The 26,729-nt window shown below is 55.8% G+C and overlaps 3 protein-coding genes across 8 annotated transcripts in view; all 3 read left to right on the top strand.

The window, feature by feature from the left end:
• The window catches only part of ATP6V0A1 (ATPase H+ transporting V0 subunit a1), a 62,574-nt gene extending 54,898 nt beyond the window's left edge, over nucleotides 1–7,676 (top strand). For 2 of the 3 annotated variants that reach the window (XM_035027146.1, XM_035027144.1), the window contains 2 exons: nucleotides 311–482; nucleotides 6,095–7,676. In XM_035027146.1, coding sequence (XP_034883037.1) covers nucleotides 311–482; nucleotides 6,095–6,188 — 266 coding nt within the window. In that variant the 3' untranslated portion in view covers nucleotides 6,189–7,676. The remainder of the gene's footprint in view (nucleotides 1–310; nucleotides 483–6,094) is intronic. The other variant, XM_035027145.1, reaches the window with a different exon arrangement.
• Nucleotides 7,677–14,627: 6,951 nt separating this feature from the next.
• On the top strand, nucleotides 14,628–21,352 carry NAGLU (N-acetyl-alpha-glucosaminidase). 2 transcript variants are annotated; one of them, XM_035027147.1, is made up of 6 exons: nucleotides 14,628–15,054; nucleotides 16,579–16,726; nucleotides 17,575–17,721; nucleotides 17,928–18,013; nucleotides 18,588–18,844; nucleotides 19,885–21,352. In XM_035027147.1, exons 1-6 carry the CDS (start codon nucleotides 14,669–14,671, stop codon nucleotides 21,171–21,173), a joined length of 2,313 nt encoding a protein of 770 aa, XP_034883038.1. In that variant the 5' UTR covers nucleotides 14,628–14,668; the 3' UTR covers nucleotides 21,174–21,352. The 2 variants fall into 2 exon arrangements, with proteins under 2 accessions (XP_034883038.1, XP_034883039.1); XM_035027148.1 differs by having other exon boundaries at nucleotides 14,630–15,054; nucleotides 19,963–21,352.
• A 307-nt stretch (nucleotides 21,353–21,659) lies between these two features.
• On the top strand, nucleotides 21,660–23,848 carry HSD17B1 (hydroxysteroid 17-beta dehydrogenase 1). 3 transcript variants are annotated; one of them, XM_035027153.1, is made up of 6 exons: nucleotides 21,660–21,963; nucleotides 22,070–22,237; nucleotides 22,368–22,547; nucleotides 22,671–22,764; nucleotides 23,257–23,434; nucleotides 23,525–23,846. In XM_035027153.1, exons 1-6 carry the CDS (start codon nucleotides 21,714–21,716, stop codon nucleotides 23,747–23,749), a joined length of 1,095 nt encoding a protein of 364 aa, XP_034883044.1. In that variant the 5' UTR covers nucleotides 21,660–21,713; the 3' UTR covers nucleotides 23,750–23,846. The 3 variants fall into 3 exon arrangements, with proteins under 3 accessions (XP_034883044.1, XP_034883045.1, XP_034883043.1); XM_035027154.1 differs by lacking the exon at nucleotides 22,368–22,547 and having other exon boundaries at nucleotides 23,525–23,848; XM_035027152.1 differs by having other exon boundaries at nucleotides 22,368–22,764; nucleotides 23,525–23,847.
• The last annotated feature ends 2,881 nt before the right edge of the window (nucleotides 23,849–26,729 follow it).

A 26,729-nucleotide genomic window follows, 5' to 3' on the forward strand; every position in this document is an offset into this window, starting at 1 on the left:
GAGTGTATTTCTCTCAGGTCGAAAATTATGGTTTTCCCCTTCTCTGGGCACTCTCTCAGATGTAGGGCTTAAGTAGAGTGGAAATAACATAAGGGTTCTGGAATTATTCAGACTCCTGAATCCTGGGAGAACAACGTCCAAATGGGAGGACCAGTGCCTTCGCCAGGTTAGCTATGCATGGTAGTCCCCCTAAGGCTGCAGGGAGCCAGGGTGCAGCAGACAGTTCAGGTGAGGGACAGCAGAGCAAACTGGAAGGCCCACAATACCTCTTGCCAAACTGAACCGGATGTCCTGTCTCTGCATTCCCCAGAGCTGTCTGAGGTGCTTTGGACCATGGTGATCCACATCGGCCTCAGCGTGAAGAGCTTGGCAGGAGGTCTGGCGCTGTTCTTCATTTTCGCCGCCTTTGCCACCCTGACCGTGGCCATCCTGCTGATCATGGAGGGCCTCTCGGCCTTCCTCCATGCGCTGCGGTTACACTGGTGAGCGGCAGCGAGTTCGGGGGGCTGGGGATGTGTCCTTAGCTGCTCGGAGGGCAGCTCTGCTCTTGTACAGAATCCGGAGACACTAGGAAGTGTCTGCTTTCATTCACATCATTATGCCCAAGGACCTACATTAGGAGTGAGCATCAGGAAACCTCCACAAAAGCACAGCTCACTCTTCAGAGCCCCCAAGGGAGAATTCTCTGGTGGGTGTTGTCAGATTCCCTCTCCCTGCCTTTAGCCTTCTTCACTGCTCTTGATTATGGACCTGCTGAGGTTGTTGGTTTGTTTGGGGTTTTTCAGCTCTGGCATAAACTTTCTCCTGTCTTCAGAGCGATGGAAGCAACTCTGGAATAGATTTGCAGTCCAGGAAGATGCTAGAGCACACTATACCCCAGTTTTGTCCCCCTTGTTCTGTCATTGTGCCCGTGTCTTTGGGTAGGAGCCCTGGCAACTCCATGTGGGTAGGGGGCGTTCCTGGTTCCATAGTGTGTAGCTCAGTGCCCTGAAGCAGCTTCTTCAGAAGGGCAGGTTTGGATTTGTTTGTTTTCCTTAAAGTAGTTTGTGGCTTTTAATGGCTCTGTCTGGAGAGAGCTAGCTCAGTCCCAGGGGGTGGGAGAGGTGCGGTCTGGTCCAGGCAGTGAGGTCCTGACCTCAAGGTAGCATTGCCAGATTTAGCAAATAAAATTACAGGACATCCAGTAAAATTTGAATTTCAGATAAACAGTGAATTTTTTTTTTAGTACAAGTATTTCCCAAATGTACATGGGACATACTCATACTAAAAACTAGGCATCCTGTACTTTATCTGGCTTCTCTACCTCAAGCCCTCCCTCTTTTGAGTCTCTGCTTCCTCCTTTATGTTGTGATTCTCCCTCTCTTTTTGGGTCTCAAACCCCAGTGGCCCTGGAAGCTCTGGGCCCTCTCCCTAGAGAAACATCCCCCCCAATAGTTTTACCCATTTAGGGCGGCCACAAACTCACTGACCCTACCTTAGGAATTCCTAGACGAGATGGTCTGTGGTGCTGATGATCTCAAGATCAGAGTGTGTGTAGAATGTCTCGTTACATCCGTTTTCTAAACCTGAACCCAAGGATCCTCTGCCCCATTCCCCTTATCTTTGGTTTTCCTCCTGACTTGGTTATGCTGAGCCCCCTCAAAGATTCCTCTGTTATGGACAGAGGGGAATGTGAGGCACGGAAGGGCGGGGCGCAACTGGGACTTATTCTTCCCTCAAAAGCTCCTTTAAAATAACCCGTCCTCTGGCTGGCTTCCTCCTCCTTGCTGCCCTCCTCCCCACCCAGCTGTTGTTTATCTACTGTCCAGCCAGGAGGTTAGGAGCGCTGTGTGGCTCAGACTGCTGGCACGCCACCCTGTTCTCAGCTTATCAGCATACTCTCTCCCCAGCACACTTCCTCAGCCACTTGGTATGAGGCAATGTCTGTGTGACCAGCCTCTGGTGACTCACTGTTTCTTCCTTCCTTCCCTAGTCACTTCTCTGTCTTCCTGCGCCCTGTGCTGGAGGGGCCAGTTACTACCCCACCTGAATCCCAACCCAAGTGGGGAGCCTGTAGCCTCCTCCCTGGGCGGGCCGGGGAGCAGTCACGGTGCTGGGTCAGAACTGTCAGAGCAGGGAGCCAGGCTTACACAGGGTGAGGAAGGTCGCTGGAGCCTGGGCCTAATCTCCAGAGTGAGCAGAGGCAGCCTGGGAGGCCATGTTTTGTTGTGGCCAGAAGGATTATGTCCCCCTCAGGCTTACCTGTGGCCTTCAAATGAAGGTGTCTTCCCACGGCCCCGTGAATGAGCCCAAGGACCTGATGAGCGGCAAGAGAACAGGCTTCAGAATTAGGCCCACCTGGGTTCAAATTCCATCTCTGCTGTCACTGGCTGGGTGACCCCCAGAGGAGAGCACTTACCTCACTGAACCTTACTTTCTCTCAGGTGAAGAGAGGATGGTATCCACGTAACGTGGTTGTGGTGATGAATAGGAAATAATGTGCGTACCAGGTGCCTGTCACAGTGCCCCGGCTCATCATAACTGTGTTCAAGTGCACATCGCAGCCACCCTGCTTAGAAGTGGGCTGCCCTGTGGAGAGGGCATCTTGGCCATGGTCCCTTGTAAAGAAACTGCTTTTAGTGTTTAGAGAGGGGAGACCCCCTGGAGGAAGCACATCTGAATGCCCGTAATTTTCAAGGAATGGGCTCGTCAGACAAACCTGTGGGTTGGTTGGTTAGGGTAGTAGAGGTATTACGGAGAAGAGAAACACGAAACTGTTCGGCTTTCAGAATCCATTGTTGGAGGCACGTTTGGAGCCTCGCCCTTACTGAAAGGGGGTGAATGAAACGGGTGCTCGTGCTCCCCCTCCTGGCCGAATATGGATGCACTGCAGGGATTCCTGGGCCTTCTTGTCCCCCAGGTCTGCAGGAATTCTGAGTTATGGCCCCCTTGTGAGGCTGGGGACAGCTGGTCCTGCCGAAAATGGCTGCGGGACATTGCTGCTATTTTTCCTGGGGTCCAGCCTGGGCGTCCTCATACCTGTCACTTTACCCCTGGCTGTCAGCTGGGGTTTCCTGATCCTGATGCAAGGGCTGCCGCATTATAAAAGTTCTGGATGTCTTCAGTGGGGACAAGAACCACAATGTCTGCTTTGGTAACAAACATAAACCACTAGTCTGAGATTCGTGTGGGGTCCTAAAGGAGGTGGGTGATATATTTGAAAACAAGAGTGAACAGGTTACTGTCCCAACTTGCTGATTTCATCTCCTTCTGTGTTACGTGTCTATCTATTTTTGCCTACTGTAATTAGCTGTCTTTTCTTCCTCAGGAAAGGCAAAGGCAGGGATAGGATTTGTCAGTTTGTGGACACCAAACTGACTTTAGTAGAAAGACTGTTGCCCCCTGGCCCACTTTCAGGAACTAAATCCCTTCTTAGCAGATCCCACATACGTGTCGATGTGCACACTTGCACACTCACAAACTCCCAACTCCCTTGGTCGAGGGCCAAAGGAAGGGGGGACCATATTGTCATAAGGAATGGAGTGGCGCCGCAGCAGGTTACCACAGGACGGGTGCGGGAACGGCTGGCCCGGAAGAAAGCACACCTCAGGTGTGGTTCCTGGCTGCCGTCATTGCCCTGACATGTGGGCCATTAGACAGATGTGTGTTCCAGGCCCTGGACTGCTCAGAGAGCGGCAGAAAGGGCCAGAGAAGCAGCTCGGTCTAGGATCATCTTCCTAAAACTGCCTCTTCTCACTCACACCCCCGCTAGGAAAGGGAGGAGACCCTTCCCTCACTCAAGGAAATAAGGTTTCCTATTAGGTAGCAGTGGTGAGTGCTCTGGGACTCCCACTTATCCTTCGGGGTCACTGGGTGGCCTTTGCCAGTACCGCAGCTGGAAGGGAAGGGGTGTCCGAGAAACCCATCCGATTTCCTGACACCCTCCTCACAACCGTAGAATTCTAGAGGTGGCTTGGGGCACGGCGGAGCCCTGGAGGCTCCCTGGGTGGTGTAGCAGGCTCCTAAAATAAGAGGACCCAGCAGGGCCCTGGCGCAAAGAACTTCGTGTTTGTACTTTCTCAGGAAGTACACATTTCCCTGCTTGGGAGGGAGGGGTGGTTGGGCAGTCCGATAGGGAGATTGCTTTCCAGCTTTGTTCCGGGAGGTTGGGGTAAGTGAGGCCGAGAAGGGGCATGAAGTCAGGCTGACCATGAGCTGCCTGAGGTGTCCGTGGTGGTGGCCACCCTAAGTCTAACCACAGGCAGTGGCTGGTGGTAGAGGTGGTATCAGGCCATGTGTCAGAGGGACCGCCCATGGGCTCACTTGGCAGAATTTATGCACCTGCATCCCAGACACGTGTAGCCCTTCCTTCCCGCTGGGCCCCCTGGGTAGATGAGGCACACAGAGGAATGCCAAGAGAAGGATGGTGATCCCACGGGCATCTGAAAACTTCTGAAGCTTCTAGTCCATTCATCCAGTTTGGAATTCGAATTGTTTGTGTGATTAGCCAGCCAGGGGCTCAGAGTTCTGGACCCCGAGTAGACCCTAAGATGACCTGCCCACCATCTCGATAAATGTTGTTGAATGCAAACGGGATGTGTCGGTCTCTTTCCAGTTGTTCAGAAATGCGCTTGCCATATGCAAACAGCCTACTCAACGTGAAGGACCAGACAGCAGTGGGTGAGAGGCAGGAACCCACCCCATCCCCACCTAATTCCCCCAACGGAGGCCTGAATAGCTGTAGCTTCTAGGACTTCTTGGGGTTGGGATGTGTGAATGAGTCCAGATCCCGGGTTGAAATTGCTTTTGCCAGGAATCCTGTGACTGACTTCAGTTTGAAGCCCCTTCCCCCAGGTCCTATTTTCCCTTGGCCCAGGGACCCCTCCAGAGTCTGGGAGGCTTTGGGACCTTGGCCCAGCCCCTGGAATGTGGGGCTGGGAGGAGAAGGCCGCCTGTTCTTACGCCCACGCAGAAAATTCTGTTCACCTCTTCTCCTCAGGGAGTGGAGCCGGCAGCTCTGCAGTGTCCTCAGCCAGCACCCCAGGGCTGACGGGGCCTCTGAGGACCTCTGAGGGCCACCACAGACTGACCCCCGAAGCAGACAGTCCTTCCACCATGCCCTGCATGAGCACCATTGCCTGCAGCGGGCCCCAGCTCCGAGCCCCGCCTGTCCTTCTGTCCTTCTGGCGTCCCCAGGGTCACTCAGCGCTGAGTGGAAACCATTCCTCAGGGCAGCTCTCCTTGGCTTTTTTATTCTCTGAATCATGCATTTTTCTGCCCATATTTGGTGGTGGTTTGGTTGCTGGGCAGCCATCCAGGGAGTATGCAGGGGGAAGTGTAGCCTGCAGCCCAGCTCTGCTTCCAGGAGTGCTGTCTTCCTGCCCCTCAGAGTTGGAAAGGGCCCCAGGGAGACCTTCAGCGGTGGATGCTGGGCTGCCTGGGAAGGGAGGTGAAGCTCTGCTTTTCCTTTCAGCCCCTGAGAGAAGAATTCGTTCTCAGATGTTTTTGTAGTTGGAGAATATTTTTGCCATTACTTGGAGAAGACTCCTCCTCCCCCCCATGCCCCTTTCCTGGGAATTTCCTCCCCAAAGCCTCCAGTGTTTACTCAAAACCCTCCCTTCTCCTTCCTCCTGCAAGGAAAAGAAACAAACTAGAAAACAAGGGCACTTGCCAGAGTCCCTGGCGCTGAGCTCGCTGCTGCCCAGGGGCTTCCCTGAGAGTTGGGCCTCAAGCCCCTGAGCCCCGGCGGGAGTCCAGTGGATAGTCTCTACATTGCCCTTAGAGACTCAAACCAAGGGCACTTCTTTTGCACGTGGCTAGACAAAGAGTTTTGCATAAACACACTGTGCTCAGCAGAAAGGAGCAGGAACTGAGGACAAACCAGGGAGGAGCTATGCGGCACTCTTGCCTTCAGAAGCAGGGCTTGTGTGCGCTATGGGAACTAGGCCAAGCTCTGGGCTGGGTGGGTGGGTGGGTGGCAGAAGGCCAAGCTGCTTTCCCAAGCTCAGCTAGGAAAGCGAGGCCTTGGGGAGGAGAGTCAGAGCATCTTTCTAGCCCACTGTGAAATCCCAAAAGGATTCTGTGGAATGATGACACTCCTTTTCCCTTTCCCCAGGGTGGAGTTCCAGAATAAATTCTACAGCGGAACCGGTTTCAAGTTCCTGCCCTTCTCCTTCGAGCACATTCGGGAAGGGAAGTTTGACGAGTGAGCCCATCGTGGGGCTGTGTGCCGGCAGGCTGCCCTCCCCACTCCTTGCACAGTGGTTACCTGTGCTCCTCTTGCCTGTTGGTTGTGGTCCCTGGATATCGGGGCGTTTGTGTCATCCCAGCCACCCCTCCCCCAGCTGCCTGTGAGTCATTTAGATAGATCCGTCCCTCCCTGAGTCCCCTGCCACAGCCACCTTCGTGTGTAGTGTAGAGAGAAGCCGGGCTCTGGCTGTCACTTACACCCACTAGGCCCCGGCCTTGCCCTCCCAGCCTCCGTCCAGCCAGAGACAGCCCCTTCTCTGTCCCCCGGTGATGAAAAAGTTTGTGCATTTTACATTTGAGCCCAAAGCCCACGGAAGGAGTGCTGTCACCATCCACACCCAGACTTTGAGCCCCCTTTTCCTGCCACTCTAGTTACTGGTTGGGGGCAGGGGTGCTCTTTAACATGCCCCATTCTTGGGTTAGCAGGGGTAGTTCCAGGAAGGTGGCATGTCTGTCCTCTGCCCATCCCCTCTGGTCTTCAGAACAGTTGTTAATCAGGAATTCAGCTGGACCCAGCTGTGCCGTCGTGCGCCGCTTCTCCCTGTCACTCCCAAGGGTCCCAGGGTGCCCAGCACCACCTCCCTAACCACGCCCTCTCCTCCTCCCTCCCAGAATCCCCTCCTTCCCCCTGCCCCTGTGTGTACCCAGCATAACAGCACAGCCGGGAGTGACCCGAGCAGAGAGGTCCTGGGCTGCCTCCTCTGGTCGGAGGCTTCTCAGGCCAAGCTGTGGGCCCTGCCACAAGCACGCTCTCTGGGCAGAGGGTTCAAACCGTTGCTCTTGCCTGGTGCAGACCCCAAGACCTTCCCCTACCCCCAATCATGAGTCTTGAGGGCAGGACCGTAGTCATCCAGGTGGTTCTGCCTGCAGACCTGCCTTCTCTGCCCTCCCGTGCCCCTCCCCACTTCCACTGGGGACCCCAGTCAAGGGAGTGGGGTCCTGGGCAGCGAAGGCTGGTGCCATTTACATTTTGCGGATTGGAGGCAATGGCCAGGGCTACAGTGTGCTGGTTGTGAGAGCTGCACCCCCACCCCCACCCCCACGGGCCACCTCTCCTGTCACCCCAGGGCTATGGCTTTTAGGGCCTTTGAATCATGTGTTGACACAGCAGCCCTGGCTGCTTCAGCTAAATTGAACCCTGGGGCCCCCAGTGGTGGAGATAATCCCCCGAATGGGCCAGGCCCCTGCCCTCCTCCCACCCTGGCTCTTCTGAGTGAGTTACTTAGAGCTGCTCACGACTCTCCTGGGCATGGGCCACCCACCCCAGCTTCCCCGTATGCTGGCCAGTGTGACCCTGTGCTGCGCCCCCTCCCCTCTGGGCCCGGTGGTTTACATGATGACTTTGCTCTGGGTACAGCAGGGTTTGAAGCAGAGCTCTTTGTCAGGAACCCTGCCCAAGGCCCTTGTGTTCACACATTCCTGTGCTGAATAAAGTGTGCTTGACCCTACCAGGGAGGCTGCCTGTCCTTGTGCCCACAGCCCCTGTGTCGCAGGCCCCTGCCCCTCCTCCAGCACGTCTGCTTTCCTGTGATCAGGCCACAGCTGCAGCCGGCAGTGTGTGAAATTCTCACCTCTCAAGTTTCCTGGGCGCCTTCCCCTCCCTCAAGCCCAGCAGCTTCTCAGATACTGCCTCCGGTGGGGAGGGGACCTGGGGACCCCTCCTCCTCTTCCTTTCCCACCCTACCCACCGAGACGGCAGGGCACGAGGGGGCCTGGGCATCTGCCCATCCGCCTCTCCCTCTTCTCCAAGTGTGCTTTCCAGGACTCAGGAGCCTGGATATTTTGAGCCCTGATGCCCTTGGCCTTGGTGTAAATAGAGGCTCTGCGTGGGGTTCCACAGGGCAGCGGGAGAATGTGAGGTGCTGAGGTAGGCAGGCGGCCGAGGAGCCAGCAGGCGGGGCGGGCAGGGAGGGTGCCGTCTCCCTCCTGACTGCCATGTAAGGCACCCACATTCTTCCTCCATGCCCTCCCTCTCCATTCCTCCTGGGACCTCCAGGACAGGGGCTGTGCAGGAATAGGAGCGGCGGGCTGACAGCTGCTGCTCCAGGAGGGGTGAGGGGGGCAGGAACCCCCCTGTTTCATGTTCCTTATCCTTGAGCCCTCTCCTCCCCGACAGGCCACTTGCCCTGGAACAGGCCCTTGAGTGCGGCACCCCCACCTGGCTCCACGCGTGAGCAGTCCAGGATGGGACTTAAGGTGGAGGAGCTCTTTAACCTCTGCTCTGTTACTGACTCAAAAGGGAGACTTAATAAGGAATAGATATTTGGACTCAGTGGAATAGAGTTGAGAGTCCAGAAGTAAATAGATTTACTTTGTGGAAGATTGAGCTTCCACAAAGGGGCCAAGACAATCCAGCATGGAAAGAACAGTCTTCAACAAGTAGTATTTACACAACTGGGTATCCACGTGCGAAAGAACAAATTTGGACTGCAGCCCCCACACTGTATTATAAAAATTAACTCAAAATGGGTCGTAGACCTAAATGTAAAAGCTAAAAACTAAAATTCCTAGGGGAAATTATAGAAGAATGTCTTCGCGAGCTTGGGTTAGGTGATGATTTTTAGATACAACACCAAAAGCAAAGCGATAAAAAGATTAAAGAGGGGCACCTGGGTGGCACAGTGGGTTAAGCGTCCGACTGTTGGTTTCAGTTCAGGTCCTGATCTCAGGCACAGCACTCAGCGCAGAGCCTCCTTGAGTTTCTCTCCCTCTCCCTCTACCCCACCCCCACCTCTTTCTCTCTCTCTTAAATAAATAAATCTTAGAAAAATAAATAAATAAAAGATTAGGGCCGCCTGGGTGGCTCAGTCAGTTGAGCATCCAACTCTTGATTTCGGCTCAGGTCATGAGATCAAGCCCCGCATTGGGCTCTGTGCTCAACACAGAGTCTGCTTCTCCCTCTCTTCCTCTTCCTCTGCCCCTCCCCCTGCTGCATACGCACAGGCTCGCTCTCTCTCTAAAATGAAATCTAAAAACAAAGATAAGGGCCTTAGTCTTACAAGGCTTTGTACTTTAAAGGACAGAATCCAAACAACCCTCACACTGGGAGAAACTGCAAATCATATCTAATAATTATGGGACATATATCTTGAATATATAAAGAACTTTACAATTCAGTCATAATTATATAAATACCTTAATTTAAAAGGTAAAATTAGGGGTGCCTGGCTCAGTAGAGTGTGTGACTTTTGATCTTGGGGCAATGAGTTTGACCCATGTTGGGTATAGAGATTACTTTAAAATAAAATCTTAAGGGGTGCCTGAGTGCCTCAGTCGGTTAAGTGGCTGCCTTCGGCTCAGGTCACGATCTCAGGGTCCTGGGATCAAGCCCGGCGTCGGGCTCCTTGCTCAGCGGGGAGTCTGCTTATCCCTCTGCCCCTACCCCTGGCTTGTACGCTCTCTCTCTAATAAATAAAAATCTTTAAAAAAAAGGTATAAAAAAGTTAAAAAATATATTTTTTTAATTTAAAAAATGAAAGGATTTAAGTAGGCATTTTTAGGGAAAAAACACAACACAAATGAGCAATAAGCCCATGAAAAGATGCTTAGCATCATTAGGGAAATACAAATCAAAACTACAGGAGGATCTGCCACATCAAACCCACCATGAAAGGCAGTAATAAAGGGACAGTTACAACTGTGGACAAGGATGTGGAGGAATTGGAACTGCAAGGGGGAGGGGGATGGAAAATGGTGTAGCTCCTTCAGAAAGCAGTCTGGCAGGTCTTCAAAATGTTGAACATAGAATTAACGTGAGTCAGCAATTCAACTTCTACATATCTACCCAAGAAAAATGGGGAAAAATGCATACAAACTTGTACACAGGTGTGCATTGTGGTATTGGTCATTGCCCCAAAACGGAAACAACCCAGATGTCCATTAGCTGGTGACTGGATGAGCAAGCAGTCGCGTACATACGATAGGTATTAGTCTACGGTGAAGAGGAATCTAGTACTGACACATGCTACAACATGGATGAGCCTCAAAAGCATTATGCTAAGAAGCCAGATGAAAGACCACATAATGTGTGATTCCATTTATGTGAAATGTCTAGAATTGGCAGATCCGTAGAGACAGATAGTAGATGGGCAGTTGCCTAGGACTGGCTGCTGGATAGGGCTGGGGCTGGGGCTGGGGCTGGATTAAAATGGCAGCAGTGACTGCTAGTAGATACCGGGTTTCTTCTGGGGAATGATGAAAATGTAAAATTAGATTATAGTGACAGTTGCACAGCTCTGAATTTGCTAAAAAAAAGAAAACATTGAACACTGAATTGAACATTTATTTTTTTAAGATTATTTATTTGACAAAAAGAGGGCATAAACAGGGGGAGCTGCAGACAGAGGGAGAGGGAGAAGCAGGCTCCCTGCTGAGCAAGGAGCCCAATGTGGGGCTCAATCCCAGGACCCTGGGATCATGACCTGAGCTGAAGGCAGACACTTAACCAACTGAGCTACCCAGGCGTCCCTGAATTGAATATTTAAATCAGTAAACTTTATGGTCTGTATCAATAAAATGGGGCAGGGCGTGGGAGACTTAGGGCTTCCACAGGGAGAAATTCCTCCCTTGCCCAGCGGAAAAGACCTGGGCTGGCAGGTCATTGACTAAGCGGAACTTGGGGGATCTAGTGGCCTTGGGCCACCTCCAGCGCAGCAGCTAAAGATGGACTGAGCAGGAACTGAGCCGTGGAGGGGTGGGAATCCCAGGAGCCCTGGGGTATGGGCGGGGAGCAGGATAGATCCACGGCTCCTGTGTTTAAGGGACATGCCATGTATCCTGATCCCCGTCTTCCGAGAGCAGAAGAGATGCGCTGCCATCAGGCCGCTAGGGCCATATGATCCCCTTCTTATGGAATCCCTGCACCCCAGACCTCCGCTGAGTGAGTCCGTGCTCCCATCCAGGGAGTGCCCCACCTTGAGGTACTGGAACAAGTGTGGGAGAGGGTGGCTTGGTGTTACAGAGATAGGAGACAAGTCCATCAGCATTTGCAGGACCCCACTCTTTGTCCTGTCCTTCACTGGGGGCCTGGGTAGGACTGCACCTCTTTCTGCCCCTAGGAGCCCTGGGTGGAAGGGCCATTGGAGCTCCCCTCAGATCCCAGATTCTCAATGACCTGCCTGCTCTCCCTGCTCCCCAGCCGACCCAAGGCATGTCCGGGTGTGGGCTGTCCCCTGGTGGCGAGACAAGGAAGGAGCCACACATTCCTTCTCACATGCAAGGTGGGTGGCATCCTACAGGCTGTGACAGGCCAAAAGGAGTAAGTGACCCTGGAGGTATTCTGGGGTGCATAGGCAGAAGGTCAGGCTGGCTAGAAACAAAAGAGGAGACAGATGGAGAATGGAGAGCCCAGCTCCCTTGTTCCACACACGTTAACTGAAAAAGTGTGTCATGGTAAAATGATCAGACAGTACAAAAGGCCCTATGATAAAAGCCTCCCTCCCACCCTGAGAGTCCCAGTGCTCCACCCAAGGCAGCCACTGCTTCCATGGCCTTTTTGGGGGTTTAAAAACACAAATGGGAGGGCGCCTGGGTGGCTCAGTTGGTTAAGCGACTGCCTTCGGCTCAGGTCACGATCCCGGCGTCCCAGGATCGAGTCCCACATCGGGCTCCCTGCTCGGCGGGGAGCCTGCTTCTCCCTCTGACCCTATCCCCTCTCATGCTGTTTCTCTCTCTCTCTCTCTCTCTCAAATAAATAAATAAATAAATAAAAACCACAAATGGGAGATTGCTATACCCACTAGTTTGATCTTTAAATATAAATATATAGTTTGCAGAACATTAACACAACACGTCCTCATCCTTTTTTTTTTTTTTTAAAGATTTTATTTATTTATCTGAGAGAGAGAGAATGAGAGACAGAGAGCATGAGAGGGAGGAGGGTCAGAGGGAGAAGCAGACTCCCTGCCGAGCAGGGAGCCCGAAGCGGGACTCGATCCCGGGACTTGATCCCGGGACTCCAGGATCATGACCTGAGCCGAAGGCAGTCGCTTAACCAACTGAGCCACCCAGGCGCCCCAATCCTCATCCTTTTTTTTTAGCGAATGATATTTTACCCACTTGATGTACCTTAATTTCTTCAGCCAGCCCCCTCTTGTCCTCAAAGAGTTCCCAGCCTGGTTGGCAAGATGAGCAGAGACAGTGTGACTTGTCCGGAGTAATCCATGAAGCTCCTGCCCAGCATCCATGAGCTCAGGCCTTGAATGTGCTACCAACCCCCTGGAAGGTGTCCCTAATCTTTTGCTGCTGCCAGCAACCGCCACCACTCTAGATGAATCCAGATCCCATAGAGAGGCACCCTGACCTGACAACCTGCAGCCCAACTCCCCCAACCCTCGTGTGCCATAAGATTCAGAAACGCTGGTAAAATGGTCCTGGGAGGAAAGTCTGACAAGTCTTACCTAGAGCAAAGACTGTTTGGAGGAGAAATTGGAGGGGAGTGGAGAGAGGCCCAGGGGCTATAGACTATGGACCCAGGAGGGCACAGCTCTCTGGGCTAGTCTTGGAGCTGCTCCCTGGGAAAAGGTGGGAACCTTCTGATACCAGGAACTGACTGGGAGCAGGGCTGCACCTCCCGCAGGAGCTGCTCACTGAGCTGGGAACAAGGCAGGGGGACTGCAGTTTGTGTCTGTGGCTGGGCAGGGGGCAGAGGAGCAGGGCAAGCTCGGTGGACTCCTGTGTTCTCTTTCGGTTCAGGCTCTGGATTCTCTGCACTGGCAACTCTTCCTCTGACCCCTCTCCTTTCTCTAAGCAGTTTCACTCAGGCCTGACAACCGGGAAAAAGCTACATATGCCTCCAAAAGGACCCAGAATCCTCTTAGAAAGTGTGTTCCTCCCGAAGGGCCCACCACTTCATGCCACCACATAGCTTCACCTGACCCCACCGTGCCCAGGCAGACAGCCTAAAAAGTTGCGTCATTTGGGAACGGTGGCAAGAACGCTGGTCTGGGAGTTAGGAGGTCCGGGTTCTAGTCCTAGACATGTTCTCCTGCTAATTACTGATCTTGTCCAAGTCACTTCCTTTCTCTGGCCCTCAGTTTCCCAATATGTACAATGAAGATATGGGCTCTGCCTGTCCCACTTCGGCTACCCTTTAAGCATCAAATGGAGAGCCCTTACCTGCCCCCCAGCCCGCCCTGCCCCACCACGGCCAGTCCATGCTCACATGACCCATCTCTCCAACTTCCTGAACTTTTAGTTCCTCAAATCTGCCCAGCTCTTTCTTTACCCTTTTCACAGTCTTCATATATACATTTTATCTGCCGGGAATGCTCTCTCCTCCCTCTTTCCTAGTCAATCCCAATTTAATTCATATTAAATGTTGCTTCCTTTTGGAAGCCTTAGGCTGGGTAACTTTGTATTTCTTCACAGCATCACAACTTTATGTTAGGGTGGCCAGTGTCCTGGGCAAAGAATTGCAACAAGCAGGACAGAATTTATTGTCCAAGGGAGGAGAGGGGCCAGACATTCCAAGAGAAGTCACCGGAGTTTCTGTCAGGCTGGGTCTTTTAAGGTTTTTTTGTTTTAAGGGGTTTTGAAGGATGTGAGAGGGTCACATCTGTGTCCATGGGGTGGTGGGATGGGGCGGTGTCAACTCTTGGCCAGGTAAAACAGGAGGTGGCAGGTTCTTTGAGGAGCTCTGTCCCGGGCTCATCCGGGATATGGGTTGTGGTCAAACTAGAGAATATGTTTTGTAGTTGGGGTCTACTTTCTTAGAATGGAGGGCACCATAACCTAGAAGAACAAAGTTAGGGCCAAGTGCAGACACCTGTGAGTTTCGTCTGTAAGCTTTGCTGGGGCTGGGGGTGGACTTTGAATGTATTCAATTTTTTTTTAGGAGTAAATTTATTTATTTAGAGCACATGAGCGGGGAGGGGGCAGAGGGAGAAGGAGAGACAGAAGCTCAAGCAGACTCCCTGCTGAACCCCATGTGGGGCCGGATCTCACAACCCTGAGATCATGACCTGAGCCAAAATCAAGAGTCAGAGGCTTAAACGACTGAGCCACCCAGGCCTCCGGATTCCTTTCAGCTTATGTATTTGGTTTCTAGGTTTTCCCTAGAGGAGGGTGGCAGTGCCTGGTACAAAATAAAACTCCAAATAAAAATATCTGTTGGACAGTTGCCTGGATGGAGGACAGCGAATTACATGTGAAAGCTCTTCAGGTACAACAGTACCTGAAGGCGCTTGTGAAGGGCAGCCGGTCACAGCCCGGGCTTTTGATGACACGGGTCACGCGCTCCCACACCACGTGCGGTCAGGAGACACCCTCGGGGCTGGGGTCTGGGACCCGGAAGCGCGGTCTTCCCAGAGCGGGCTGGCGCGCCACCTTCTGTGCCACGTGGTCTGAGGCCCGCAGCTGATTGGACGCGGGCCGCCCCGCCCCCTAGTCAAGGCGCAATTGAAGCTCCGCGGGGCCCCAGCCCGCCCGAGACCGCAGGAACATGGAGGCAGCCGCTGTGGCGGCGGTCCTGGGCTTCCTGCTCCTGGCCGCCGCGGGCGGCTCGGCCGGGGACGAGGCCCGGGAGGCGGCGGCCGTGCGGGCGCTGCTGGCCCGGTTGCTCGGGCCCGGACCGGCGGCCGCCTTCTCGGTGTCGGTGGAGCGCGCCCTGGCGGCCGAGTCCGGCCTGGACACCTATCGCTTGAGCGGCGGCGGCGCGGGGGCGCGGGTACGGGTGCTCGGCTCCACCGGCGTGGCCGCCGCCGCGGGACTGCACCGCTACCTGCGCGACTTCTGCGGCTGCCACGTGGCCTGGTCGGGCTCTCAGCTGCGCCTGCCGGAGCCGCTGCCCGCCGTGCAGGAGGAGCTGACCGAGGCCACGCCCAACAGGTACGGGGCGCGCCGGGTCCCACGCCGCTCGCGGCCGCCACCTGCCTGCCGCCTCCCGCCCCCGGGCGCCCGCCTCGCAGAGTCCCGGCCCCGCCCCGCGCCAGCTACTGCGCCGGGACTGATGGGGCGCTGGGCTTAGGGTCGCTCTGCCTCCAAAAGCCGGGTGTCCTTGAATAAGTCAGCCTCTCAGGGCCCCAGCTGGGTCACTGAAAAATGGAAATAATGACATCTGTCGCGCAGTGTTGGTCGTGAGGATTTGCACCGTGACGGGCGTAGACTTTGTGGTGCATAATTAGGGACCAGAAAATGCTATTCCTTTCCTTCCACCTTCTGTTGGAAGATGCCCACCAAGGAATGACACCCACCCCCTCACAGCCTCGGTTCTGGCGCGTGTCCCACCGCAGGGAGGTGGTGTGTTCACACACCTGTCTCCACATTGGCTGTGGGGAGAGGGACCCCCCCTTTCCAGGACAGGGACCTATGTTGCCATACAGCGCTTAACCACTGTGCAGAAGGGGTCTCTCGAAGAGTTGACTGGAAATGCAGTGTGCTCTCCCAAATACCTGCCTGGTACAGCCGGGGGGCACCTCAGAAGCTCCCATATTGATGCGGACAGGCGGACGCCCCGTATGGGAGGCCCTCAGGCCCCTCATAAGCAGGTTCTTGGCTTTTGGGGAGAAGGATTCAAGAGCAAGCTGCTTAGAGAAGGGAGAAAGATTCATTAAGTCTAGAAGTAAGAAAGGTGCTATTTCACAAAGTAGCCATCTCTCCCAGATGAGGAAGAGGACACCCCTTTGCCTCTAATGAAGGGTTTTTTATAAGTTTTTCAGATTAGCTATCCGTATAGGGAGAGGCTTACTTTTTAACTTTGGGTGTTTTTAAGATTTTATTTATTTATTTATTTATTTATTTGAGAGAGAGAATGAGCAGGAGCAGGGGGAGGGGCAGAGGGAGAAGCAGACTCCCCGCTGAGCAGGGAGCGCAATGCAGGGATTCCATCCCAGGACCCTGAGATTATGACCTGAGCCAAAGGCAGACGCTTAACTGAGTGAGCCACGCTGGCACCCCTAAACTTTGGGTTTAATCTTTACTTTGGGTGGTTAATTTTTCCATTGTGTTGCGGTTGTGATTGGGTTGTGGAATTACCCATGGGGAGCAATTTTAAGAATGTCCAACCCTTGTGGCTTTTACTGCTGGAGGAAGTGGGGTCTTGTAGTTTTCCATGAGTGGGATCTTGTGACTCTTTTTATGACCTGCTGACTTTTAGGTTAAGGGTCAGTCTAAAACCAGAATGCCTTTATTTTGGCCGCCTTGTCTCCCTAGCCTCTCTTCCCTCCTGCCTCAGTACTGAGTCTCAGCGCCACCTGGGATGGGTCCTGGAGTGAAGCAGTAAAGGGGCCACAACCCCTCCCCTCTGGGCTAGATCTGGGGAGGGGGGGTTGTTCCGGGGCAAGGGACCCTCAGAGTTGGGGGACGTCCCCTCTGCCCCCAGGGACATGCTGCAGCTCATGACCCCACCCGCAGGTACCGCTATTACCAGAATGTGTGCACGCACAGCTACTCCTTCGTGTGGTGGGACTGGGCCCGCTGGGAGTGGGAGCTGGACTGGATGGCACTGAATGGCATCAACCTGGCACTGGCCTGGAGTGGCCAGGAGGCCATCTGGCAGCGGGTGCGTTTCCCCCCACCCCGCCCCATGTTCCTGTCTCCCCACAGCTCAGGGTCTGACACACAGAATAAAGACTTCAGAAGTGTTTGTGGTGTGCATGATGGCCCCAGCTCTCTGGAAACAGGCTTCCAGTGCTGAGCTGAACACAGAGGAGCACTTCCTGGGGGCTGGACCCCAGCACCCCACTAGAAACGCTAAGGAGTTGGGCTCCCCTCTCTCCCACCCCCACAGCTGGTCAGGCTGCTGCTTCCATGGATTCTGTCTCATCCTCTTCATCCTTATTCATGGCTCCAGTGCAGGCTCTTGCCCCCTCTCCTTGAAGGACTCCCCCCCACACACACACCCACCCAAGAGCCTTTGAACAGGACTCCTGGCTCCTAAGTTCCACCAGTGTCCTTTCTGAGATGCAGATCTGGTGGAGACCTGCTGCTTTCAACACTCAGGAGCTCCTCTCAGTTTCAGGCTTTGCCCTGCCTGGGCCCTTCCATGCCTGGGCCCTGAGGGTTCTTGCTGCTGGGGGCTGGGTGGGGGGTTGCTCTTTAGTCTCCCTGCAGAGCTGGCCTCACCCCTCATTCTAGGTGACCTTGTTCCGTGAGGCCTTCTAAGGCCCCTTTCCCGTTTGGGGGAGAGCCCCTTGGTGCCTCCCCTCACCCTTGCAGCAGAGCTGACTGATTAGTAAACTCACCTGTTCACAGGTCTGTTTCTCCTGGACTGTGAGCTCCTGGCAAGGGTCACGTTTTGTCTTAGTAACTCTAGGGCTCAGCACAGAGAAGAGATGAATAAGTGTTGAGTGAATGAATTAATGAACGGGGATGAATGTATTTATGTGTGGGGATCACCCTCCTCCTCAGGTGTACCTGGCCTTGGGCCTGACCCAGTCAGAGATCGATGAGTACTTCACAGGCCCCGCCTTCCTGGCCTGGGGGCGCATGGGCAACCTGCACACCTGGGGTGGCCCCCTGCCCCGCTCCTGGCACCTCAAACAGCTTTACCTACAGGTAAAAGGACGGGGAAGGAAAGGGGGCAGAATTGGACAGTGCTACATAGTCCTGGGCCAAGGAGGGTGGTATTTGGCTAGCCTCGGGGCTCTTAACTAGGCCTTGGGGACTCTGTGTGCCCCGGTGGCGGGGGGAGGGGGGGTGAGGGCCTCCCACCTTAGGGCCACGCCCACCACCTCCCCCTCCACTCTGCCCCCCTCCCCCAGCATCGGATCCTGGACCGCATGCGCTCCTTCGGCATGATCCCGGTGTTGCCTGCCTTTGCAGGGCACGTCCCCAAGGCTCTCACCAGGTAACGTTCCCCTCCTTCCCTCCATCTTGGCTCAGAGAGGGAATTTATTTTTCCCTGCAAGACGTGATTTAAAGAAAAACTGAAGTTCTGGATGGAGGCCTGGGCTTGATTGCTGGCCTTCCTCTCCTGTGGCTGGGAAAATTCTTCGAGGCCCAGCTGAGACCTCCCCTCCTTCGGGTAGCCTTGCTGGGGCCCCCAGCCTTGGTTAGCACCTCCTTCATGCCCATGAGCACCTGCTTCGCACCACTGTCACAGGGCTTGCCAGGGCTCAGAGCAGAGGCAGCACTGGGCCACATCTTGAAAAATGAGTGTTGCTTGTTTCAGCCGGTGGGAGGGGGAGAGAGAAGCTTTACAGATAAGGTGAAACTCAAAGGATGTTGAGGAGTAACCAGCTACAGAAGCAGAGAGGGAGGAGGAAAGGACTCCAGCCACAGGGGGCACAGTCTGTGCAAAGGCACGGAGGCATGAGAGAGTGGGATGAGTTCTGGAAACTGCAGATAAGCCAGTGAGGCTGGTGGTGAATACTGTGTCAGCCTCCAGTAAATGTTTGGATTGCCGCCTCCTCCCCTGCTAGGGTGTTCCCTCAGGTCAATGTCACCCAGCTGGGCAGCTGGGGACACTTCAACTGCTCCTACTCCTGCTCCTTCCTCCTGGCTCCGGAGGACCCTCTATTCCCTATCATTGGGAGCCTCTTCCTGCGGGAGCTGACCAAAGAGTTTGGCACGGATCACATCTATGGGGCCGACACTTTCAATGAGATGCAGCCCCCCTCCTCGGAGCCCTCCTACCTTGCGGCAGCCACAGCCTCTGTCTACCAGGCCATGATCACAGGTTTGGTGCCAGGGGGAGCTGGGAAGGGGAGCCTCCCTTCACCCTCGGGGACATGGGTGCGGCAGAGGTCAGTGGGGTGGGAAGAGACAGCACCTGACGGTTGACCAAGCACTTGTACACACACATCTCACTTAACCCCACTGCGGTTCGGAGGTGAGCTCTGGAGCCAGACAGCCTGCTCAGACCCTGGCCTGTGTGACTTGTAACAAGTTACCTCCCACCCAGTGCCTCAGTGCTTCATCTGTAAAATGGGGCTACTGGGGCTACCTCATAAGCAGAATGATGCCTGGCCCAGAGGAAAGTGCCATTAAGTGCTGGCTATTGCAAGTATTTCATTTGGCCTCTGCCTCCGAGCCGAGGGAGGTAATGCGGGCCAGAGGTTAGGGGATGTGTTCAAAGCTGGTGGGTGCCCTTCCTGGTGCTCAAGGAATCCAGTGCTCCTTCCTGCCAGTTACAAAGGAGGGGCAGAGAGGGGTCAGGTCAGCAGTGGCTGGGTGGGGAGGCCTCCGTGTCAGCCAGGAAGGGAACCCACTTGGGTCCAGGACCCGTGGCCTCAGCCTCGTCCCAGAGCCTGTCAGGTCTGCATATTCTCCTGAATCAGAACGACCTGGGCTTGGGCCCAGGGATCTGTTTTTTGGGTTTTTTTAAATTTTATTTATTTATTTGACAGAGAGATAGTGAGAGCAGGAATACAAGCAGGGGGAGTGGGAGAGGGAGAAGCAGGCTTCCTGCGGAGCGGGGAGCATGATGTGGGGCTCGATCCCAGGACCCTGGGTTCATGACCTGAGCTGAAGGCAGATGCTTAAGGACTGAGCTACCCAGGCGCCCCCCTACGGATCTGTTTTAAGCAGCCTTCTGGGTAATTTTGATGCTTCATAAAGCTTGCCCACCCTGCCCTAGAGCTCCCAGCTGGGAGGAGGAGGCGGTGATGGGAAGGGGGTGTGTGATGCAGTGCCCTGTGAGTTGGGGGTTACAGAGGAAGGAGCGGTCTGTGATTAGAGTCATTTAACTTCTCTGGACCCCCGTTTCCTCATCTGTAGAGTGGGGTGAACGTTGCCCTGCCCTCTCTCCTCTCATCAGTCCGCTTCTCTGTCTCCCTACCCCTGCGCCAACCACAGTGGACCCCGACGCCGTGTGGCTACTCCAAGGCTGGCTCTTCCAGCACCAGCCCCAGTTCTGGGGGCCGGCCCAGGTGAGGGCCGTGCTGGGGGCGGTGCCCCGTGGCCGCCTCTTGGTTCTGGACCTGTTTGCTGAGAGCCAGCCCATGTACGTCCGAACGGCCTCCTTCCACGGCCAGCCCTTTATCTGGTGCATGCTGCATAACTTTGGGGGCAACCACGGCCTGTTCGGGGCCCTGGAGGCCGTGAACCGGGGCCCTGCAGCGGCCCGCCTCTTCCCCAATTCCACGATGGCGGGCACGGGCATGGCCCCTGAGGGCATTGGCCAGAACGAAGTGGTCTACGCCCTCATGGCCGAGCTGGGCTGGCGGAAGGACCCGGTGGCCGATTTGGAGGCCTGGGTGACCGGCTTTGCGACCCGTCGGTACGGAGTCGCCCACAAGGGTACAGAGGCCGCGTGGAGGCTGCTTCTCAGGAGCGTCTACAACTGCTCCGGGGAGGCCTGCAGCGGGCACAATCGCAGCCCCCTGGTCAGGAGGCCATCCCTGCGGATGGTCACCACCGTCTGGTACAACCGCTCCGATGTGTTCGAGGCCTGGCGCTTGCTGCTGACGGCCGCTCCCGCCCTGGCCGCGAGCCCCGCCTTCCGCTACGACCTGCTGGACGTCACTCGCCAGGCGGCCCAGGAGCTGGTGAGCCTCCACTACGGGGAGGCCAGGACCGCCTACCTCAACAAGGAGCTGGTTCCCCTGCTCAGGGCGGCAGGCACCCTGGTCTACGAGCTTCTGCCTGCGCTGGACACAGTGCTGGCGAGTGACCGCCGCTTCCTGCTGGGCGGCTGGCTGGAGCAGGCCCGGGCGGCCGCCGTCAGCGAAGCCGAGGCCCGTGTCTATGAGCAGAACAGCCGCTACCAGCTGACGCTGTGGGGGCCCGAGGGCAACATCCTGGACTACGCCAACAAGCAGCTGGCGGGGCTGGTGGCTGACTACTACACCCCGCGCTGGGAGCTCTTCGTGGACATGCTGGTCGTGAGCCTGGTCCAAGGCATTCCCTTCCAACAGCACCAGTTTGACGAGAACGCCTTCTGGCTGGAGCAGACCTTTGTCTTCGGCACACGGAGGTATCCCAGCCAGCCCCAAGGTGACACTGTGGACCTGGTCAAGAAGCTCTTCCTCAAATATTACCCGCGGTTGGTGGCTGGCTCCTTGTGACAGATGAACCACCCCTGGGTGGTGTGCTTCCCAAATTCCAGGCCTGGGCAAAGGAACTCAAGACCTGCCAGAGGACCAGGCATGGGAAACTGGGAGGGAGGTGAGCCGCCCTCCTCCGCCACCCCAAATTTGGGATCAAAGTACTATTTTAATACAACTTAATAAACTGGTGAATCACCTGGGCCTATCTGTCACACTGTCACTACCATGATGCCTGGGAGGACTCGGGGCTATAGGATGGACACTGGGGTGAGGCTCTTTCTCCCTGCCCCCTTGCTTTGGCCTCCCCATTTCTGATACTAACACCCGACCTTGGAACTGGGAATGCCCTGCCAAAACGTTTACTTTCACACCCTCAGCAGCAAACTTTGGAACCTATAATTGTCCCAGTGGGGCAGAGGCACACCCAGGGAAGATGTGCCCAGGGCACTTAGTGCCCACATGAGAGCCCACATCTCCTAGTTGCAAAGCTTTGCCCGGCTTCTGACCAGCCACTGAAGAAGGGGTATTCCAAGCATCTCTGCCTTGACCAGCAGCTGGATGGGGAGAGTAGGCCCCAGACCCGAAGGAGGGCTCAGCCTTGAGATTAGGCTGGAGACACAACAAGGGGTGGGGACCGGGCAGGGGCGGAGCAGAGCAGGTGGTAATCTAGCTCAGAGACCCGAGCCTTGCACTCCCCACACTCCTCTCCCCATGGACCGCACCGTGGTGCTCATCACTGGCTGCTCCTCTGGCATTGGCCTGCACCTGGCCCTGCGTCTGGCATCCGACCCCTCGCGGAGCTTCAAAGGTATATGAGGGGCTGGGATGGAGAGAAAGGAGCAGCCCAGATCCAAGGGGACCCAGGTAGGGGTAAGCAGGGAATTCAGATCCTCCTCTTCTTCCGGTACCTCCAGTGTATGCCACGCTGCGGGACCTGAGGGCGCAGGGCCCGCTGTGGGAGGCGGCCCGGGCCCGAGGGTGCCCTCCTGGCTTCCTGGAGACATTGCAGCTGGACGTGAGGGACGCAGACTCTGTGGCCGCTGCCCGGGCACGCGTGACCGAGGGCCGCGTGGATGTGCTGGGTGAGCCTCCCCGCAACACGTGTGCAGGAGCCTTTCCGGCGCTGTGTCCAAACCAAAATGTCCCGAGGCCCAGGGACCTACTGGGTCCGAGGACAGAGAGGCAGGCAGGGCCCGACTTCTCTCCCCTCAGTGTGTAATGCGGGGCGGGGCCTGCTCGGGCCGCTGGAGGTGCATACGGCTGGCGCCGTGGGGTCCGTGCTGGACGTGAACGTGGCGGGGACGGTGCGGACACTGCAGGCCTTCCTGCCCGACATGAAGCGCCGCCGCTCGGGACGCATACTGGTGACGGGGAGCATGGGCGGCTTGATGGGTGCGTGGAATGGGGCGGGGCCAGTGGGAGGGGCGGAGCCTGGTGGCAGGGCCACGGGCTGCAGTGGGCTCCTGGTGGGAGACCCTCCCAGACGCGCATCCAAAGCCTCTTCTCCCCTCGAAGGGCTGCCGTTCAACGCCGTTTACTGCGCCAGCAAGTTCGCGATCGAAGGTCTATGCGAGAGTCTGGCGGTTCTGCTGCCGCCCTTCGGGGTCCAGTGAGTCACCGCTCCGCCCCCGGGACCCCTGACCCCTGACTTTGGGAACTCCAGCACCCTGTCCTGTTGGAGCCTCTCTCAGGCGTTCTCCCTGGCCCCTCCCCACTGCGGCTCACATTTACTGTGTGCCAGGGCACTTGCCACTCGTTACCGCACCTCTGCTGCCATCCAGCTGGGAAGCTCGGCCCGAAGAGGTTAGGTGACTGGCCCAAGGTCACACAGTAAGGGAGCCTGCCACGTTGGAATTCTGATGCAAATCCTCACACGCCCGAATGGCTGTGGGGAGGGGCGCGGGGGGGGAGGCAGGGGTGCTTTTCGGGCAGTGAGCCCCTTTTCAAAGGCTCTGGTTACTCGGTGCCCGCCGCCGTCGCACAGACCCCCGCCCCTCCTGCCCCGCCCTGCCCGCCCTGCCCGCCTTGCCCTGACGGGCGGCGGGGCTGGGGGTCCCGCCCGCTGGCTGCGCCCCCGCCCACTCGCCCCTCTGGCCCGCAGCGTGAGCCTCATCGAGTGCGGCCCGGTGCGCACCGCCTTTCTGGAGAAGCAGGAGGGCGTCCCGGGAGGGGCGCTGGACGGCGCGGACGCCGAGACCCGGGTCCTCTTCTCCCGCTACCAGCGCCATTTGGAGCGGATCTTCCGCGAGGCGGCGCAGGACCCGGAGGAGGTGACCGAGGTAGGCGCCGGGCGCGGCCCCGGGACCAAGGACGGCGCGCGGGGGGTGGCGGCCAGCCCCGGGCCAGCGCGCCTCCCTCCGCCGCCGCAGGTCTTCCTCGCCGCGCTGCGCGCCCCGCGTCCCGCGCTGCGTTACTTCAGCACCGAGAGCTTCCTGCCCCTGGCGCACCTGCGCCTGGCCGACCCCAGCGGCTGCAGCTACGTCGCCGCCATGCACCGCGCGGTGTTCGCCGACGAGCCCGCGGAGGAGGAGACGGCCTCGGACCGCGGCGGCCCAGTGCTCTGCGCCCCTCCCGCCGCCGCCGCCCCGCAATAAAGTCTTGGCCCGCCGCTGTCTGCCGCTCTCTCCTTTGTGCCCCAGGGGCGCGCGGCTCCGGGGGACGGCGCCAGGCGGCCGGCTCACCGCACCTGTGCGACAAGTGGCGCGTGCAGCGGGTGGGTGACCTGGAAAGATCATGGTTAGCCCGGGTTATGCCTATGCGGAAACCGAGGCCCAGAAAGGGGAAGGAGCTAGTCCGCGGAAGGGCAGGGTGGAGAGTGGTCCCTGGAGTCCCACGGGGTGTCTGCAGCAGGAGTTAGGTGGACCTGGGAAGGGGGAGAGTAGGGGTATGACTTGACCCCCACTAGTCATGGGACCTCAGGCAAGGGCCTTATCCTCTCTGAGTCTTTTTTTTTTTTTAAGATTTTATTTATTTATTTTACAGAGAGAGTTAGCGAGAGCAGGAACACAAGCAAGAGTGGGAGAGGGAGAAGCAGACCCCCCACTGAGCAGGGAGCCCGATGCGGGGCTCGATCCCAGGACCCTGGGATCATGACCTGAGCCAAAGGCAGATGATTAACGACTGAGCCACCCAGGTGCTGCTCTCAGTCTGTTTTCTTATCTGTAAAATGGGTATAAGACCTATGTCATGGAGTGTATGAAAGGATTAATTGAGGTAATGTCTGGAAGTGCTGGGATAGAGGTCTTATTATTTTATTTTTTTTAAGATTTTATTTATTTGACAGAGAGAGAGAGAGAGGACAAGCAGAGGGAGTGGCAGAGGGAGAGGGAGAAACAGGCTCCCCACCAAGCAGGGAGCCTGATGTGGGGCTCCGTCCCAGGGCTCCAAGACCACAACCCCAGGCGAAGGCGGACACTGACTGAGCCACCCAGGTGCCCCTGGGATGGAGGCCTTAACAGCAGGCACCGCTATTATTACTACTACTGGGTGTGTCACTATTGTAATTGTGTTCCTGTGTGGAAGCCAGATGTGTAAAGAAGAAACAAAGCTAAGTGACTCAAAAGGATACAGCTCCATCCTCCTCTGTTCCCCTGCCCTAGACAAAACTCAGCTGGAGGGATCCTCACCAGCCCAGAAGCTGCCACTCACCAGGAGGTTCAGCTGAGGCTCCAGGCCTGGTGGGTCGGCCCAATGGGCTGTCCTTCCTGAAGTCAGGGGAAGGCGCTGGAGCGGCAGGAGCCAGTGAAAGGGCCAATCTTCTAGGGTGCTGAGGTGGAGTGGAGAATAGGTGGAGACTAGGCCCGGGGTTGCAGGCAGAAGGATAGGTGTGCCCAGGAGATGGGACTGGGGAAGGGACTAGGAGACGGGGAGGGAAATGACCATTTGGAGTGGCCAGGGGCCTGGCTGCTGGGGTTTTGTGTGGAACCTGAGGGGGGCGGGGAGGAGGCACCGCATCTTGGCACGCTGCTACCTCCAGGTAGTGGTCTGCTCTGGGCCGTTGGACTGCTGGCCGCTTCTGCTCCTGGGACAGGGGACCTCAGCTAGCTCATCCCTGCCTATCCCCCTGCCCTGCTGGCCCTGATGGTTCTGCTGTCCCTTCAGGATCCAGAAAGGCCACAGAAGTGGAAAGGGCCAACGTGGCATGAATCTCTGAGACATAGGCCCTGCTCTCAGAGCCCAGCTCCTGTCCCCCAAGCTGCTCTTTTGCACCCCTGTGTGAGCGTGTGTATGGATGTGTGTGTATGCGCGTGCTCACAAGGTCACCCCTGGGAGGTGGGGACACGATGAGAAAGGCAAAGTGTAATCCCTCCAAATTACATTCATACTTTTTTTTTTAGATTTTATTTTTTAAGTAATCTCTACACCCAGTGTGGGTTTTGAACCCACAACCCCGAGATCAAGAGTCCCATGCTCCACCGACTGAGCCAGCCAGGCTCAGTTAGGTTGACTTGGGAAGGGGGAGAGTCAAACTCTTAATAGTCTCATGCAGTCCCATGACTTTGAAGACCATTTATATGCCAATGAGCCCCAGCAAAGTCTCCAGTATCCCCAACTCCATTGTTTCCCACAAACTCCAGACATACATCTCCAACTCCCTACTCAACATCTCTTCTTGATTCCTAATAAACTTAATGTGTCCAAATGCCAAGTCCATTCCAGCCCCACCACTGCTCTCGCCTGTCTACTTTGCTTCGGTATTTGACAACTGCATTCTTCTTTCTCGCTCATCCCTCAACCAGTCCATCAGCAGGAACCTTCAACCTTCAAAGCAGATTCGGAAATCACCCTGGTCTATGCAGGCACCATCTCCTCATCTGGATTATTGCTGTAGTTTCCTAATTGGTTTCCCTGATGCCACCCCTGCCCACCAACAGGAAAATTTCCACAGAGCACCCAGAATGACCTTTTAAAAATTAAAGTTATTTCATGTCTGTGCTTAAAACACCTCCTGTGGTGTTTTTTACTTTAATTTTAAGTAAAATCCAAGGCTTTTGCCCAAGACCTCCAACACGTTCTTTGATCTGGCCCCCACCTCCTTTCTGACTTTACCTCTCACCACTTCCCATCATCTGATTCAGCCCTGCTGGCTTTCTGCCCCAGGACCTTTGAACTGGCTGTTCCTCTGTCCGGTTCACTTTCCCTAATCTCTGATTATTCTCTTCTTCGAGGTCTTTGCTGTTTCCCTGGACAACCTTATCTAAAATAGCATTCCCTTCCCTCCACTGTAGTCCCCTTACCTTGTTTTATTTTTCTTCATGGCACTCACCATCAATAGATGTGTTATAGATTTATTGACTTACTGACTTTATTGTTATACATTTATAACTTTTACCACCCCATCCCAAGACACACGGGAATCTAAGCTCCAGGGGAGGCCCTTTGTTTTGTTCACTGGTTGATCCCTTGTACCTAGAATCATTCTTGATCATGGGAGACACTAAATTCACATTTACTGAATAAAAATGAGTGTTGGTTCACAACCTGGGCAGTTCTCTGGGTGAAATCTGAAACTGGCCCCTGTACACAGAGGGCAAGGAGAGACAGAAGAAAGAAGCAGACCACTCCAGATTGGTA

This window comes from Mirounga leonina, unplaced genomic scaffold (assembly GCF_011800145.1).
Source record: "Mirounga leonina isolate KUSES-001 unplaced genomic scaffold, KU_Mleo_1.0 Mir_200, whole genome shotgun sequence".
Lineage (NCBI taxonomy): Eukaryota > Metazoa > Chordata > Mammalia > Carnivora > Phocidae > Mirounga > Mirounga leonina.

Bases quoted from the DNA above. Each gene is read 5' to 3' on its own strand.
- HSD17B1 (XM_035027152.1), top strand. From the start codon at position 21,714: ATGGGGAGAGTAGGCCCCAGACCCGAAGGAGGGCTCAGCCTTGAGATT. The intron at 21,964-22,069 runs GTATATGAGGGG...CGGTACCTCCAG, and splicing joins CCCCTCGCGGAGCTTCAAAG to TGTATGCCACGCTGCGGGAC. The intron at 22,238-22,367 runs GTGAGCCTCCCC...CTCTCCCCTCAG, and splicing joins GGGCCGCGTGGATGTGCTGG to TGTGTAATGCGGGGCGGGGC.
- NAGLU (XM_035027147.1), top strand. From the start codon at position 14,669: ATGGAGGCAGCCGCTGTGGCGGCGGTCCTGGGCTTCCTGCTCCTGGCC. The intron at 16,727-17,574 runs GTGCGTTTCCCC...CCTCCTCCTCAG, and splicing joins AGGAGGCCATCTGGCAGCGG to GTGTACCTGGCCTTGGGCCT. The intron at 18,014-18,587 runs GTAACGTTCCCC...CTCCCCTGCTAG, and splicing joins GTCCCCAAGGCTCTCACCAG to GGTGTTCCCTCAGGTCAATG.